Raw genomic sequence first — 18,240 nt, 5'->3', positions numbered from 1 at the left:
TATTCCGTTCGACATTGTGATTGGTGGTGTGTCCGAACTAGAGGCTCGACACTTGTGGGGCTCAGATCGAAGAACGTCCGAACCTTTTCGTTCCAAGCACGCTTCAAGAGGTAATCCATTAACTCCATTCATTAATTAAGATTTTCAATTGAAACACATGAACTACGCCTCTAGAGATACATGTATCGGTTTTTATTTATTTCCGATGCGTATTTTATATGTTTTCTTTGCCTATGCATGTTACGTGTATCTCAACACGAACTTGATCACCGCCTCCGACATTCTTCTTTTTCTCCTCAAAGAGAGGGAGACGAGAAGAGTTTTTGTTTCCGTTTCCTTTCCAAAAATAACGAAATAGAAAATTTCTCCATCCTGATTCAAATTTGTTTTTGGGCTTAAAATTTATTGCGGAAATAGAAAAATAAAATTAATTTACCAAATAAAATTACGTTCCAAACCTATTTTCGAGAAAATAGACAAATAAAATGATTATTACGTCCTTAGTTTCCGGCGTAAGCACACGCATGTGCATGTGACACTCTTCTTGACCACGCTTCTGTCCACAAAAGTGACGATAAGATTATGCCAACTGGAATTGTGACGATTTTTTGTTTCTTCAAATACGGCAACGTTGATTGACCTGGCCATAATAATGGGAATGCCACTATTGAAATTTCAACCATAGTGGTAGTTTGGCTCTTCAACTCCTTCCTCGCTCCCTTGACAAAGTGATTATCCGACTCTTCGTAGACTTTAGAGTTGTCTTCAATGACTGCCACAAGTTCGTCTTCCCTTTCGAAGAAACTAAGCAAGCCCTCTACTCTTCTTATCTTCATTAGCCCTTTGTCGCGGCTTTCTGAGGCAACAAAGATTCTTGTGCCGGGTCAGGACTTGACAGACAACGAGACCTTAGTGTCTTCTAATGAAGTGTTTTGAACTGGGATTCTTTACGACTGGTGGGTCTTCCTCGAGCAACTACTACTTGGCCATCTTGTTCAAGGAAATCGAGATGACCCGCTTCTTGATTCTTCCTGTGTTCTCTCCATCAGGTACGATGGGAACTTGGTGATTTCCGATAGGAGGAACATACGGTTCTTGGCTAATGCTGTGATGTTGGCTTCTAGTCAGAACAAGTTTTTGTTCCTTTTTGTTTTTTTAATAGATGATGGCTTTGATTTAGCTTGATTGCGATCCTTTTCGCGTGGACCATCAATTTTGCCTACTCTCTCCCTCTCGCGCTTTCGGAGCCTAATGATAGACGATACGCTCCAATTTTCGGAATTCAATCCTCGCCCAACTTTTCAGACAATGAGAATTGTCTCTCCGATGGCCACAACTGCTTTGTCTTCCCTCTCCAAGAAGTTGGGCAAGTCCTATGTTCTTCTCATGATCTTCTTTAGTTGTTTGTTGCGGCTATCGGAGGCAACGAACATTCTTGTGCCTGGTCAGAACTTGTGGGACAACGACACTTTGGTCTCATCCAATGAAGTGTTTGAGCTGGGATTCTTCAAGACTGGTGGGTCTCCCTCGAGCAACTACTATTTGGGCATTTGGTTCAGGGATGATCCTTACAGGAAACCGGTCTGGGTCGCGAATCGAGACTACCCACTTCTTGATTCTTCCTGTGTTCTCTCCATCAGGTACGATGGGAACTTGGTGATTTCTGATAAAAGGCTGATTCCGAATTTAATCAATGCTCTGATGCTATCTACTAGTAATAGCACAAGCGCCAGATTGCTTGATTCTGGCAATTTTGTTCTGATGGAAGGCAACAGCACGGTTTGGGAAAGCTTTTACTATCCATCAGACACATTCCTAGCCGGCATGAAACTTGGGTTTTTTGATATAGACACTGATAAGGTGAGGCAACAGTTCCTTGTTTCGTGGCAGAGTCCATCTGTTCCATCCACCGGTTCCTTCGTTCTCGCTGTGCTCGGAAAGAATAGCACCCAACTCAGAGTGTGGTACCGCGACGGGGTTTCGAAATTGATCGGGTACTATGATGGTCGGAGATTCAGGTTCTTGTTCAACAGCTCGTTCGATGACTACGAGTTCACTTTTGCATCTAGCACTACTGAGAATTACTTAACTTTTACTACTAAGGGAAATGATAGTTTTCCTTGGTTCGTTATGGCCCCATCAGGGGAAATTCAGGCTTTCACGATGATTGGGAAGGAAATTTCAGTAGTGTATAGTTCGATATGTGCAAATACTTCATCTAACAATGCTGCTGACTGTTATATCGAGAAGCCGCCCTTGTGTGCAGATGGTAATAACTTTACGAGGACAGAAGGGTTCTTGCCAAATCCTAATGTCTTCAACGAATCCAATGGTCTGGGCATAAGTGACTGCGAAATAATGTGTCGGAGTAATTGCTCCTGCGCTGCTTTTGCTTCATATCGTGATGACGGCACCGGATGTCAGTTTTACTACAGCGATACAGAGTTCACAATGGGTCAAACCGGCCAAGGAAACAGAACCATGCTTGTTCGTGGGAATTTCACTAAAACAACTTATCTGCTTCCAAGGAATTCCGGTATGGTCAGTAACTTGTTTCATAATATTAATCCGCAAGGATCTTCAGATTTTATCCTAGACTTAAAGTAACCATGTTGACTTCTAAGACAAGAATTGCTAGATCATTACTTGCACTTTCGTTGAAGGGCTTGGCCTAAGTAAGTAAATGCTTGATAACATATGGATGCCTACATCCCATACTTTTCGGTTTTGGACTCCATTAGTCACATGTATCTTTCGAAATCAATGACTAGATTAATCCGCCAATTTTATTGGGATCGAACCTTTGAAACATGGGCTTTGCCTTGAACATGTAATGATTCGGTTTCATTTTCAGGTCATTGGAAAAAGAGGCTACTCGGGCTGATGATAACCATTCCCCTAGTTGTATTTGTAGTTTCAGCTTTCTTCGGTATCTTAAGATGGAAGATTCATACCTGCATAGGTAGTGAAACTACTCATAAGCAAAAATGTTGGTCTTTTACTTTTTTGGACTCATTTGTCACTGAATTGTGTGATTCTCGAAGCAGCGTGGAATCAGAAAGAAACAAGCACAACAAGGAACCTGGAGTTGTTCCTGTTCCAACTGGGGCCTGATGTCTCAGTGGAAAGTCAAGACAGCCGCACTGGTAAACTCAAACCTGTCAGAAAGAGAGATCATGAGCTACCAATTCTCAGCTTGTCTTGTGTCTCAGAGGCCACGAATAATTTTTCTCCGGAAAATGAACTAGGCAAGGGTGGTTTTGGGCCTGTTTATAAGGTTATTCCTCAATAAGTAATTCAATGCTAATGCTGTTTCTTTTCATTGTTTTAATCCTTTTGCTCTCGAGTACAAACATGAAATTTCCCAATTCATGTTGCAGTGACCAACATGCATTAGCTCAGACTCAATGGCCTTAGTGTTTACTGCAGGGTATGTTGTTGGGGCATGAAATTGCAGTGAAGAGACTTTCTACAAAGTCTCGGCAAGGGCTAGAGGAGTTCAAGAATGAGGTTCAGTTAGTTTCGAAGCTCCAGCACAGGAACCTTGTCAGGTTGCTGGGTTGTTGCATTGAGAGAGAAGAAAAAATCTTGATCTACGAGTACATGGCTAACAAAAGCTTGGATAACTTTCTTTTCGGTGTGTGGTTTGCCTTTTTCTGATTATTTGATGCAATCAATCCTGTGTGAGTTGTCATTTGGAATGAATAATGCCATTACAGATCCTCAAAAGAAGCCACTTCTGGAATGGAAGAGACGTGTATTTATCATCGAAGGAATAGCTCAAGGACTTCTTTATCTGCACCAATATTCTAGATTAAAGATCATCCATCGGGATCTGAAGAACAGCAACATTTTGTTGGATAAAGACATGAACCCAAAAATATCAGACTTCGGGATGGCGAGAATTTTTGGAGAGAATGAAGTGCGGGCAAGGACCACTAGGGTTGTCGGGACATAGTAAGTCTCTTAAGACTCGAATAAACATGTGTTCGTCATGTATTTCTTCCAAATGGCTAATTAATTGTTTTGATGCAGTGGTTATATGTCCCCAGAGTATGCAGTGCATGGCCTTTTCTCTACTAAGTCTGATGTATTCAGCTTTGGAGTGATTATGCTGGAGATCATTAGTGGCAGAAAGAACACGACCTTCACTCATTTGGATCGCTCTCTAAATCTGCTAGAATACGTAAGTTGCAGTGTTTAGCCCGGCATTATGAAGGACGTAACACAAATAGCCTAAAACTCTTCTTTGCACAATCCATGAGCTGACTACAAATGTTGTATTTATTTAGGCTTGGGAATCGTGGAAATCTGGACGAGGGGTTGAGTTAATGGACCTTGTATCAGCTGATCCGCCTTCCGTTAGAGAATTTTCTCTGTGCCTACACATTGCGCTGTTGTGCGTAGAAGAGCGTCCAGAAGATAGACCAAACATGTCTGATGTAGTTTCAATGCTAAGTAATGGGGGTTCCAATCTGCCGTCACCCAAACAGCCAGCGTTTTCTTCACATGCAGGGTATTGTGGTTCACAAGAGCAGCACGATTGCTCGGCAGTGGAGATAACCTGTTCCGAGGTGGAAGGGAGGTAGCAGTCAGGTTCGAAGATGCAATTCTTTTTGTACATAAAACTTATGTGTCATTGTAGTGTTTATAGAGCACAATTGTTCAGCTAATTGTTCCAATTTTTTGTGCTGTTCCAATTTTCCTCAGTGTAGTTGATCAATAATAGTAAGAAACAAACTCCTCATTCATTTTGTGATGCCCTAGATTTAACTAACTCAAGGTATTGTCCGCTTTGCCCGTCTCATTTGTCATTTCGCGTATATAGATGGGCACTTTCTCAAGAGGTCACCCATCCTTTCTCAATTGAGCACGTTTACCTTTGGAATTTTAAAGCTGAGCATTGCCGTTATGTCAAAAAACGCATCAGTGAGTTAATTCCAGTTTTCACAAAAATATTCCAGAATCGCTCTCTTTCCGTTCGATGCACAATTCGATTTATTCCTATCCCATTCACCGTCCTAGAAACCTATCGGGAGCTGTTCCTTGTCCAAGCCCTCCTGCCCCGGCGACCGCTCTCTGCCATTGTTGGACAGCGTTGCTACACATTTTATGCTCTGAACTGAAACGTGGGTTCCTTGAAGAATTGTTCTTCTGGCAGGGACCTTCACAGTGTCTTAGAAGGCAGCAAGGGTGTGGAAACTGACTTGGTTTCTGAGGCACAAAAGCCATGGTGAAGCGATCCCTTCTTCTTCAGCGTCACCTTCATGCTTGTCGGTGGTTAGGAGGAGGCCCTGCGCAGGATACGGCGGCCAATCCGAAATTTAAGGTTTAATGAGAAGTGCAAGTTAATTTTTCATGACTCAAAGTACGCATAATTGCGCTCTCCCCACCCCCCCAAAAAAAAAAGAACGTATATTCACCATTACAAAGGTGCGGTTTTTCTCCGGCAGAAGCGCAAGCATGTGACCCTCTTCTTGACCATGCTTTGGTCCACAAAAGTGGAAGATAAGATTTTTCCAATTGGAATTGCGATGAGTTTTTGTTTCTTTGAAGACGATGACTTTGAACGAGCTGTTCTTAAATTCTTCCTTTGCATTCGTGTTGACCATCTTTTTTCACTTGGGGAATGGCAAAGCTATTATTGAACCATTATAATTTGACTCTTCAACTCCGTTCTCTCTCTCTCTCTCTCTCTCTCTCTCCCTCACGCACACGCTTGCAAGGACTAGTGACAAATGATACCTTCCAGTTTGCAAACGCCACAAACTTCCTCTTCCCTTTCAAAGAAATTAACCAAGTCCTGCACTCTTCTTATCTTCATTAGCTCTTTGTTGTGGCTGTCTAAGGCAACAAAGATTCTTGTGCCTGGTCAGGACTTGACAGACAACAAGACCTTAGTGTCATCTAATGAGGTGTTTGAACTAGGATTCTTTAGGACAGGTGGGTCTTCCCCGAGCAACTACTACTTGGCCATCTGGTTCAAGGATGACCCTTACAAGAAACCGGTCTGGGTCGCGAATCGAGATTACCGGCTTCTTGATTCTTCCTGTGTTCTCTCCATCTGGTGTGATGGGAACTTGGTGATTTCCGATAGAAGGAACATCCGGTTCTTGGTTACTGCTGTGATGTTTTTTTTTTTTTAATTATTATTATTATATTTATGACCGAGGTTTCGTGCGGCCGACGAGCTTCGCTCAACACAGCGGTGGAGCACGACTAGTCCTCGGGAGGGGCTAGCGCAGGAGCCCACCACCACGACCCCTCACTTAAGAAACCGGCGTCGAGAAGTTTTAAACCCAGGACCTCTCGTAAAAGGAATTAAACTCAAACTAACTCGGCCACCGATCGGTGGGTTACTGCTGTGATGTTGGCTACTAGTAATAACACAAATGCCACATTACTCGATTCTGGCAATTTTGTCCTTACGGAAGGAGGGAGCACTGTCTGGGAAAGCTTTTATTATCCATCTGACACATTCCTGCCTGGCATGAAACTAGGATTTCTCGGTATAGGCACAGATAATTTGAGGAACCAATATCTTGTTTCGTGGCAGAGTCCATCTGTTCCAGCCACCGGTTCTTTCTTTCTTGCTCTGTTCAGACCTATGTAGCACCGATACGTCGGAGGAGTTACCGCGTCGGTGTCAGATACGTCTCGGACACGGACACGCGTCCGACACGCAGTCAACGTGTGTCGGAGGTCCGACACCTGGTCAACGGGAGCGATACGCCGGGGACACGCGTGTCGGTGAGGAAGGAGGGCATGGATGGCATAGATCAGGGGGGGTAGAGATGCGGGGGAGAAGGGGAGGACGGAGGACGGAGGACTTGTCTGCCTCTTAGGCTATGAGAGAGACGAGGGAAAGAGCCGGCAATCCGTAGAGAGGGCCCGAGCAGAGAGCGAAGAGTGCCGGAGGACACCACGGGAGAGCGCTGGAGAAGAGACGAGGCAGCCAAACCAGGGTAGTCGTTGTTCCCTTCGCGAGACTGAGAGGAGAGGGGAAGAGGTGAGCTCGTCGTTTCCTTCGCGAGATAAAAGAAGAGAGAGAGAGATGTGGCAGAGATTTTTAAAAAAGTAAAGAGAGGAATGGGGGTGGATAAGACATAAGATAAGAGAGGAGAGAGAGGGTTCTGACTTGTGTCTAATCTACTGTGCAGTGTACGCAGCTAGCTAGTGCAAAGCTCAATTTTTTTTCATTTAATAGGAAAGAGAAGAAGGCAGATTTTCGGGCTCCACTCAACTAAGCGTGAGAAATTTTTTCAAAAAAAGTAAAAGAGGAGGAGGGAGCGTGCTCTGTGGGATCCGTCAATTGTTTAGACTTTTCGACCAAAAAGCAAATTGTCTAGGTATTATCCATGTTGGAAAATTTATTCTCCATTTTTTAAAAAAATTATAAAAATAATAATCATATATTTAATATACAACGTGTCCCCAACGTGTCGAAAATCTCTATTTTTCAAAAATGATGTGTCGACGTATCGTGTCGTGTCGTGTCGCGTGTTGCGTATCGGTGCAAGTGCTACTTAGGTTCAGACACAACAAGACCCAACTCAAAGTGTGGCACCGCGACGAGGTATAGAGACTAATCGGGTATTTTGATGGTCAGAGATTCAGGTTCCTGTTTAACAGCCCACTCGAAGATTACAATTTCACTTTCCTGTCTAGTGCTACTGAGATTTACTTTACTTTTGCTACTAAGAAAAATAATAGTTGGTCCTGGTTCGTAATGGCTCCGTCAGGAGAAATTCAGGTTTTCAGGATGGTTGGCAAGGAAATTTCGTTAATTTATAGTCCGATTTGTGCAAATACTTCCTCTAACAGTATGGCCGACCGCTATATCGAGAAGCCACCATTTTGCGCGGTTGGGAGTACCTTCTCAAAGATAGAAGGGTCCATGCCAAATCCTAGTGCTTTCGATGAATCTGATAGTCTGGGCATTAGTGACTGCGAAATAATATGCAGGAGTAATTGCTCCTGTACTGCTTTTGTTTCTTATCATGATGACGGTAGTGGATGTCAATTTTACTATGGAGATGTACAGTTCACTGTGGATGAAACTGGCCGAGGAAATACCACCATGTTTGTCCGCGGGCATATCACCAAAACGGCTCATCGGTTTCCAAGGACTAGCGGTAGGATCTGTAACTTATTGCATGAAGTTAATCTGGACAATTCTTCTGCTTTATCCTGAACTTCAAGATACCATATTAACCTCTTAAACAAGAACTATAAGCTCATTACTTGCACTTTTATTGTTAGGTTGGCCTAAATTAGTAAATGACTTATAGAATATTAATGCTGACATACCCCTATTTTTTTGCCTCCATTAGTTACACATATCTATCAAACATTAAAATCTATGACTAGCTTGATCTGCCAATTGTAATAGAACCAACTAACATCAACAACATCAACATCACATTTATCCCAAACTAGTTGGGGTTGGCGTAATTGAACCAACCTCTGAAAAAAAAAAGTGACTTCAACATACTATGATGTATATGGGCATCGCTTTGAACATTTGATGATTCAATTTCATTTCAGGTCATTGGAAAAGGAGGCTGCTCTGGCTGATCATAACCATTCCCCTAGTCGTATTTATGGTTTCAGCTTTTGGCATTATCTCAAGATGGAAAAGTCACACCTGCCTGAGTACTGAATCTACTAATGAGCTAAAACAAATTGACTCTTTCTTTTTTTTTGGACTCATTTCTCGCTGTATTGCTTGATTCCTGAGAGCAGCACGGCATGAGGAAGAAACAAATGCAAACAGAAGCCTGGAGTTGTTCCTGAACCAAATGGGTACTGATGTCTCAGCAAAATCTCAAGACAGCCTCTCTGGTAAACTCAACTCTGTCAGAAAGAGATAATAAGCTGCCAATTCTCGGCTTTTCTTGTGTGTCAGCGGCCACAGATGCCTTTTCTCCTGCCAATGAACTAGGCGAGGGTGGTTTTGGGCCTGTTTATAAGGTTATTCGTCAATCATGGATCAATGCCAGTACTTTTTATTCTCATTGGTTTTTTTTTTTTTTTTGATAACCGAGATTTCCCTTGTGCAATGGACTATTCCTCGGGGTGGTAGGAGTTTTGGCCAATACCACCAAGTAAGTCCCCCAAGACGTGGTCGTTGGGAGTCGAACCTGAGACGTCATCGGTTTAACTGTCTAAGGCACAGGCGTCTCACCAACTTGTCCGATGCCTCATTAGCTTCTTATCATTGTTTTCATCTTTCTTCTCAAGTTAAAACCTTGAATTTAAGATGATGCGGTTGCCGTATCCAACAAGCGGTATATTATACTAAATGGAGCAGGTGTTTGATGCAGGGTATGTTGTTGGGGCATGAAATTGCAGTGAAGCGACTTTCTAGGAAGTCCAGACAAGGGCTAGAGGAGTTCAGAAATGAGGTTCAGTTAATTTCCAAGCTCCAGCACCGGAACCTTGTGGGGGCGCTTGGTTGTTGCATTGAAAGAGAAGAAAATATCTTGATTTATGAGTACATGGCTAACAAAAGCTTGGATTCCTTTCTTTTCAGTATGCGATGATCTAACTTCTTTAGATTAGTCGATGCTATATGTCAAGCGCCCTCTGTGATTTAACTGAACAACAACTGTACAGATCCTAACAAGAAGCCACAGCTGGAGAGGAAGACACGCGTGTCTATAGTCCAAGGAATAGCTCAAGGACTTCTTTATCTGCAGCAACATTCCAGATTACAGATCATCCACCGCGATCTGAAAAGCAGTAACATTTTGTTGGATAAGGACATGAAACCGAAAATATCAGACTTTGGGTGGCAAGAATTATCGGGGAGAATGAAGTGCGGGCAAAGACCACTAGGGTAGTCGGGACATAGTAAGTCTCTTGAGATATGAAATAAACATTGATCCCTCATGTATTTCCTCCAAATGGCTAATTAACTGTTCTAATGCAGTGGTTATATGTCTCCGGAGTATGCTGTTCACGGCCTTTTCTCTACTAAGTCCGATGTATTCAGCTTTGGAGTGATCATGCTGGAGATCATCAGTGGCAGAAAGAATACAACGTTCACTCATTTGGATCGTTCTCTAAACCTACTTGGATATGTAAGCTTTTTGCCCAGGATCACAAAATTACATGCATCTATAACCTAATATCTTTCTTACATTATCCGGGAGCTGACCAAGAAAAGTAGATTGTGTAGGCTTGGGAAATGTGGCCCTCTGGTCGGGGCATTGAGTTGATGGACCCTGCATCAGCTGATCCATCTTCTGCAAGAGAATTCTCTCTGTCTCTACACATTGCGCTACTTTGCACACAAGAGCAACCAGAAGACAGACCAGACTTGCCGTATGTTGTTTTAATGCTAACTAATGAGAGTGCCAATCTGCCTTCACCAAAACAGGCAGCGTTTTCTTCACGCGAGAAGCATTGCAGGGGGCAAGAGCAGCAAGGTTGCTCATTGAATGATGTAATATTCCATCATGGAAGCGAGGTAGCAAGCCACTTCTTTTCCCAAGTAGGATTTATCTGCGATCAAACTGTTTCTAGATCACAAAATTTCGTCTCATCATTCGCAGAGGAGGGAGGAAAAACGGGCGCACAGCTCTTTTTTTCTTTTCTTTCTTTTTTTGATTAGAAGGCAGCATCTTTAAGCTAATTGTTCCGTTTCATTTTTGTCACTATGGTTAATCAGTACAAGGAACAAACTCCTCATTTAGTTCATGATGTGAATTCTAGTGTGGGTTTCTCAAAGCATTGTTGTTGGACAAAGACCTTTGTGGTGTATTGTAGAGCCAACCGGGGTTGAAAATGACTCGGTTTCTAAGGCACAACAGTCAAATGTGGTGCAATCACCCCTATCATTGTAGGCGTCACCTTCACTGTTCACTGAACTTGGTGGCAAGACTTTTTGTGACCTCTACAATTCTTGAAGAAGGAAACTTGATTAGCATGCTTCTGCTTAAGTGGTTATCTCCAATTAGAATGAATGGTAGTCCTTGGAGGAGGATCAAAAAGGCTCAATGTATGCATGCACACATAATTCAGGTAAAAGAAGCCAAACGACAGTCTACGCTTCTTTGAACTTATATTACAGAGCATGCTTGTCGCCAATAAATCATTCTTCAAAAGAGATAATCTTCTGAAAACTCATGCTGGAGATAACGCTGATCCTCAACATGATTCAAAAATACGGGATATCTATACAATGTAAAAGCGATACAGAACTGGGTTGGCTTCCAAAGCAGCAAGTAAGCAGGTAATACCATTTGGGATAATTTTAGCTTTCTCAAACGTGGTGTTATCTGTAGGAATGATCAAGTCAATCCTAAGATAATTCCAAATTCTGAAGCAACCTGACTTTGAGCCTAAAGAGGCACGACTTGCCTCTTCCCTGATATAACATACTTTCCAACACCAAACTACCCAAATTGGTGCTAATAGATTGACGAAGACCGACATATCCTCAACTAAGATTGCATTGAAAGTTCTTAAATTGCAACTTGCAGCTAAAAAACCAGAACTGAAAACTGTCAGCCTAAGTGTAGTGATATCCCACCAACTACTAGGTAAAAGAAGAATAAATCAACTGTTTTTAACTTTGCCAGTCTCTGTGTCTCCACAAAACCTCCTCTTTTTCTCCTGCTGGGTTCTCAGCAAAACTTCCACTGCTAGGTTCCTTGAAATCTTGCCACTTGTCCACTACTTCCTTGTCTGTGAGTTTACTTAATCCAAGTTCAAGGAAGTTTAAGGACTGTTTGAACTTGCATCAGTTGGCAGACTTGCCCAACAACACTGTTGTTGGACAATTGACAGTTCTTACCTAGTACGAGTTTGCAGTAATTCAATCGACATGGGAATCGACAGAAATGCTTGCCCTATTACAGCTTTTTCTATTGCAGCTCGTATTTCAGATGTACATCCTACGGCTTTCCAAAATTTGATGTTTAGTATGACAAATTGACCTGATAGTGGCAAAATGCTGGCATCTTTTGGAAAAACAGGAGTACACCTTTTGAGAGAAAAGCTTCTAATTTTGATAAGTGAAAAATGAGCAGTGGAAGAAGTAATTGAATCCCATAATAGTATTATGATTTAGTCGGTTATCAGAACTCGGAGATGAGCAGCAGATACTTAAGAAATGATCACCAGATGAAAGTCGCAAGCGAGGAACCAAAATGTCCAAAGCGGAGCGGCTGCAGTATTTTCAGAAAAGGTTCTAATCTTGAATAAACTCTGTGTCAGCGACACAAGGCTTTTGCATTGAAAGAACCGAGAAGCTCTAATGCTCATCAGACAGAAATTCAGTTTTCCAGTAGAAATGGATTCCAAACTCGGGCACCAGCATCAGTAGAACAAGATCATTGTCTGAGACAATATCAACGACGGGAGACTATTCTCTCAAGAATTAACTTTTATTTCCACAATTGGGAAACCAACCGTCTAGGAGAACTTATTCCTTCCAGAAACGTTTAGATTTACCTCAGAAATTCCATAATAACTAAAGCATAGTACGTGCTCGTTAGAAGCTCGACTCTCTTAAATTTTACTATGTTGTGATTCACTCCGTAAAAAGATCCAGTTTGCTGTTTATGCAAAATGAACATCACTAGCATATGAAGCCCAAATTGATGGATTATTCAATCAAATTCATGATCTCTGAAGGCGGAAGGAATAGCTCATCCACTATGAGGCTGAGAAGAAGCTAAAGAAATTCAGGATCACTGTGCAAAATAATCAGGATCCTGTCTATCTGGCAGATAAAAGAATCTTCAGAAAATTTTAGATGAGATATTTAAATGAATGACCTAATCTCGCTTTACATGTGAATTCTTGTCTGAATATTCACAAATGAATAGACTATAATAGCTGCGGGACATGTTGACGTGGTAGCTACAGTTGCTATCTACCTTCTATGACAGAATAGCTTATATCGTTAGTCAAACGATCTTGCTGATGAAGAGAATTAGAATAATCAATATGGGCCGAGAATGCTGGCTTCTTTGGTGGGGGCAGATCCGAATTTTCATTGCTTAATACGGTAACAACATCTGACGTCGAGGGTCTATCTTCTGGGCGTTCTTGCACACACAGCAAAGCAATGTGGAGGCATAGCAACAGTTTGCCAATCGACGATGTGTCAGCCACGACTGGATCAATTAACTCTATGCCTCGGTTGCTACTCCAGAGCTCCCAAGCCTATACCCAGACAGTTTTTAAGGACTAGTTCAGTACTTCGCTCGGGAAGCTAAGTAATAGGAGATTTGGATAAGAGACCTATAAGAAGAATGCGATCACTTACATGTCCAAGCAGGTTTAGAGAGTGATCCAGATTGGAGAAAGTTGTGTTTCTTTGGCCACTGACGATTTCGAGCATGATGACACCAAAGCTGAATATATCAGACTTCGTAGAGAAAAGCCCATGTACAGCGTACTCTGGAGACATATAGCCGCTGCTCACGAAAATAAAAAAAGAAAGGAAAACACTTAAAACATATCAGAAAACATGTGGCATCGAATTTTATATGTGCACGCGAGACACTTACTAGGTTCCGACAACTTTATTCGTCCTTGCCCTCGCTTCGTTCTCCCCAAAAATTCTTGCCATCCCGAAATCTGATATTTTTGGGTTCATGTCATCATCTAGCAATATGTTGCTGGTTTTCAAATCTCGATGTATGATCCTTAACCTAGAATACTTGTGTAAGTAAAGTAGCCCTTGAGCTATCCCCTCGATTATAGAAACTCGTCTCCTCCAGTCCAGCAGTTGCTTCTTGTTACGATCTGTAATTTATCTCATGAGTGACCAAAAAAATGAATGTGGGACTATAAAGCGATAAAGGCAATCCCAAGATCCGGTCACATACCGAAAAGAAAGGAATCCAAGCTTTTGTTTGCCATGTACTCGTAGATCAAAATCTTTTCCTCCCTTTCTACACAACAGCCCAACAACTTAACGAGATTCCTGTGTTGAAGCCTGGATATTAATTGAACCTCATTTTTGAACTCCTCTATTCCTTGTCCAGATTTCCTAGAAAGTCTTTTTACTGCAAATTCATGCCCCAGCAACATGCCCTGCAAGTTTTTCAAGGAATGTTGGAGAATCAAGCTTCCCATCATAACGAGAGTCAGGACTTCGTAACTCTGCTTCTAATGAAGGGAGACAAAATGAACCGAAAACAAAAGATAAACCAGTGTTCTTTGGCAGGTAAACTACCTTGTAAACAGGCCCAAAACCACCCTCTCCAAGTACATTCGCAGGGGAGAAATTATTTGTAGATGTTGTGACACATGAGAAACTGAGAATCGGGAGCTCTTGATCCCTCTTTCTGACAGAATCGACTCTACTGGTGCTGTTGCTGGGACCTCGTGCTGAACCCAGTTGTCGTAGAAACAGCTCCAAACTTCGATTTGTGCTGGTCCGATTCTCTTTCCACGCTGCTACTTGAGAATCAAACAAATTATTTAGGCTAAGAAGAGAAATATAACCTATGAATTTGTTCAGGCTTAAATCTTAATAAGTACCGAGACAGGTGGAACATTTCTTTCTTGAGATGAACATTGCCACAGAGATTACCAACATAACCGCAGCAATGATTCCAATCACCCAGAGCAGCATCTTGTGCCCAGAACCTGAAAATAGAACCATCTCATTTTTCTGCACCAGGAGTGATATGAACAAATAAGGGGTGTGCTACTTTAAACAGAAGATGAACGCTTAATATTGTACGTACGAGAAAAATTAACGCCAATATGCAAGCATTAAAATCTACTTCAGCCAGGTAAATTGAAAATTATGGGTCAGAATTATCTGTTGCTTCTTGACACGACTTTGAGATTCAACACTATTCCAAGAACTAAGATGAGGCCTACCTGATCTCCTAGGATTCTGGTGAGCAGTTTTGGTAGCGTTCCCGCGGATGAATATAGTCGCATTCCCTTCGCCAATTTTGTCTAAGATAGAGCTAGCGTCCTCGTAATAAAACATGCATCCAGTCCCGTCATCACGGTAAGAAGTGAAACCAGTGCAAGAGCAATTGCTTCTGCACATGATATCGCAGTCGCTAATACCCAAACGAACTGATTCGTTGAACACATTTGAATTCGGCGCCCCTTCTATCTTAGAAAAGTTATTCCCGTCGCGGCAAGACAATGGCTGCTCGATGAAGCAGTCAGCCGCACTGGAAGAGGAAGTATTCTCGCAAATCGGAGAATACACCATCGATATCTCCTTCCCGATCATAGTGAAAGCTTGAATTTCCCCGGAAGGCGTCAACACAAACCAGGAGATGCTATCATTCCTCCTATTAGCGAAAGTAAAATATCTCTCATCCCCACCGGTCACATAACTGAAATTGTATTCATCAAGCGAGCTGTTGTAGAGGAAACTGAATCTGCGGCCATCCCAATACCCGATCACCCGCGAGACCTGGTAGTGCCACACCCCGAGCTCGGTCAGGTTGTTCTTATCCAGGCCGAGAACAAAAGAACCAGTGGAAGGAACAGATGGGGTCTGCCACGAGACCAGGAATTGATCCCTCACCTTGTTTGTACCTAGATTGAACCACCCAATTCTCATCCCGGGCAACAACGTGTCACACGGATAAAGGAAGCTCTCCCAGACAACGCTCTCGCTCTCTCCCTCTACAAGAACGAAATTGCCAGTATCAAGAAGCCTGGAACGCGTGCTGCTACTAGTGGCAAGCCTCTCAGGATTGACCAACATCGGAATCTGCCTCCTGTCGTTGACCACCAAATTCCCATCGGACCTGATGGCGAGAACACCCGAGGAATCCGGAATCGGGGACTCTCTGTTGGCGGCCCAGATGGGTTTCCGGTACGGGTCGTCCCGGAACCAAATGCCCAGGTAGTAGTTGGCGGAGGAGGAACCCCCGGTCTTGAAGAATCCGAGCTCGAACACTTGGTTGGGCGATATTAAGGTCTTGTTGCCACTGATGTCCTGACCAGGCAAGAGTGTGTCGGTTGCTGTCGCAGACAAACAGAGCGAGAAGGAACAAAAGAAGAGGAAAGAATGGAGCTTGCCCGAGTTTCTTGGGAGAGAGAGCGAGGCCATGGCTGAAAAAGCTTCAGTCTTTGAGAAAGATGGCACCGTTCTAGACAATTTACATTAGAGAGAGAGAGAGGGAGAGGGAGAGAGAAGATTGAGCGAAAAGTCATATCTTAATTGGTTATGAAACGTTAGCAGACAAACAGGAAAAGTCGCCAGAAGAGAAGTTTCCGTCTTTCCTTTTCCCTTCCAGAAGGGACCATGGGGCATGGGTGTCCTACTTGAGGATTTCCAAGCTGGAATCATATCGACGATTGAAGCCTCTGCATTCTTTTCATGAAGAAGAACAACGAGGTCTCCAGTTCACAACTTCGGGATCAAACATCTTGAATGTGGGAGTTGCGTTGCTCAGTCAAGAACTTGGGATCAAACATCCGTACGGAATGCGACCTTTCCCTGGATGTCACGAGGACATTAGGTGAACTGCTCCTTTTCTCAATCACTTTTGGCTCAATTACCTCGTCTCGAAATTCCTTCCACAGTACTATTGTCGGATCAGGAGCCGGTTCTTGGGTAGAACCAGTGCCAATCTTGGAATCAGGAAACGAATTGGACCTGTAGCAGTTGTAGTGTCCCGAAATCGGGAACCAAATCAGTTCTCCCTTGAACCGGTCTTGAACTTGTCGATCCAGGTTAGTTCGATTCCTTCTCGATTTAAACCAGTCAAATGACTTAGGAGCCTTGAGTAGGGGCATTGTCAATGCAATCCATTAGTCATGAATGGTGACGTTTTAGCTACATTTCATGGTTGACTTTGCTAGACTTTACTGATTGCATTAGCTTCAGCTTTATAGATGGGCAATATCTATTCTTTCAACGATCTCATCAAATGGGTGAGTTGGATTAGATTTGAGTCGGCTTGGTCCAACCCAAATTGGACCCATTTAACTGTATGAACCCAATTTCAGACAGTGCGATTTTTGCGACCCTTATGTGACCCAACACGAGCACCAATCCTTGGCAATTTTTCTCCTTAAATTGTTATCTTTGAAGAATGTGTGGATCCAAAAATCAGCTCACCAAATTGGTGAGGGAGTTCAGGTGCTCAATTCGTCCATGGACCTAGCACTAGCATCGTTGGACCGCGGGCATGGAAACCGAGGACGCAGGCTCGGCCTCGATTTACCTAGGCCTAACCTCGAAGGACTTGCGCCTTGCCTAAATGGACCCGAAGTCGAGAAACCAGGCTAGGCCTTAATGGAACTAGACCTTTCTCGGTGGTCCCAGGTCGGGAGCTAGTGACTTGCGTGCGGAAATCTTCCATCCAAGCATGCCACCGAGGACCTAGGCATGAGCACCGAGGCCTCAAGTCCGACCTTGAGGGACCTAGGCCGGCTACCGAGGAACTAGGCCCGACAACAATGGACTTGGGTTAGGCACTAGTAACTTGAGCACCGTAGCCAATTACCTAGACAGGACCACCGAGGCCCTAGGCACGAGAGTCCCAACAATAGGCACGAGCAAAGGGTTTCGAGCCTGACCTCAAGGGACCCGTGCCCGACCTCTATGGCCTCGAACTCGGCTATCGAGAAACTAGGATATGCCTCGTTGTACCCGGGGGTGGGGGCGGGCGCCAATGCTTGGGCAGGGGAGAAGAGTACCCAATCATGGTTACTAGGGATGCGAGCACGGGGCCTCAAGGGCCAACTCCCGGCCTCGAGGGACCCAAGCCCGACATTTGTAGAGTCGATCCCGACCTCTGTGGACTAGGGCATGACTACGGAGGTCTCAACCTAACTTGAAGCCCGGCCTCAATGGACCCAAGTCAGGTGCTAGTGCCTTGGCCAGGGAGTCGAATACCTAGGCATGACCACGAGGGACCAAGGCACGCGCTGCATGGACCTAGACACGGGAACCGGGTCTCGGGCTTGGCTTTAAGGGATTGGGCCCAGTCTTTGTGGACCTGGACCCAGCCACCGAGGAACTAGGCACAATCTTGATTGATTCGGGCAGGGTGTTAGTGACTTGGATGCGAGAGCCCGATAGCCATGCATGGCCCATGAAGACTCAGGAATGGGCACGAGAGGTTATTGCTCTCTGATTAAATGGGTTGAAGTTGTGTGCTTTGCAAACCCCTTAGAAGCCATTCTTAATTGGGGTTTGCTTTGTTAGACTCATTCTAACTCATATTTTAAATTGAGGAACCATAAATATGAGTCTAAATATATGGGTTCACAACTCATTTTGCTACC

At 43.6% G+C, this 18,240-nt stretch overlaps 1 protein-coding gene and 1 pseudogene across 5 annotated transcripts; one reads left to right on the top strand and one right to left on the bottom strand.

Annotated features, from left to right (window-relative positions):
- The first annotated feature begins 1,271 nt into the window (after positions 1-1,271).
- Positions 1,272-10,946, top strand: LOC125314570 (annotated as a pseudogene).
- A 1,721-nt stretch (positions 10,947-12,667) lies between these two features.
- Positions 12,668-16,155, bottom strand: LOC115754923 (receptor-like serine/threonine-protein kinase SD1-8). 5 transcript variants are annotated; one of them, XM_048277123.1, is made up of 7 exons: positions 14,854-16,155; positions 14,506-14,613; positions 14,198-14,424; positions 13,848-14,055; positions 13,527-13,764; positions 13,283-13,436; positions 12,668-13,179 (listed from the first exon to the last, which is right to left on the bottom strand). In XM_048277123.1, the coding sequence occupies exons 1-7, from the start codon at positions 16,052-16,054 to the stop codon at positions 12,883-12,885; spliced, it is 2,433 nt and encodes an 810-aa protein (XP_048133080.1). In that variant the 5' UTR covers positions 16,055-16,155; the 3' UTR covers positions 12,668-12,882. The 5 variants fall into 5 exon arrangements, with proteins under 5 accessions (XP_048133080.1, XP_048133081.1, XP_048133082.1 ...); XM_048277124.1 differs by having other exon boundaries at positions 14,198-14,421; XM_048277125.1 differs by having other exon boundaries at positions 14,198-14,418.
- Positions 16,156-18,240: the final 2,085 nt, after the last annotated feature.

Source organism: Rhodamnia argentea, chromosome 4 (assembly GCF_020921035.1).
Source record: "Rhodamnia argentea isolate NSW1041297 chromosome 4, ASM2092103v1, whole genome shotgun sequence".
NCBI lineage: Eukaryota > Viridiplantae > Streptophyta > Magnoliopsida > Myrtales > Myrtaceae > Rhodamnia > Rhodamnia argentea.
This window is presented reverse-complemented; position numbering and strand designations above follow the sequence as displayed.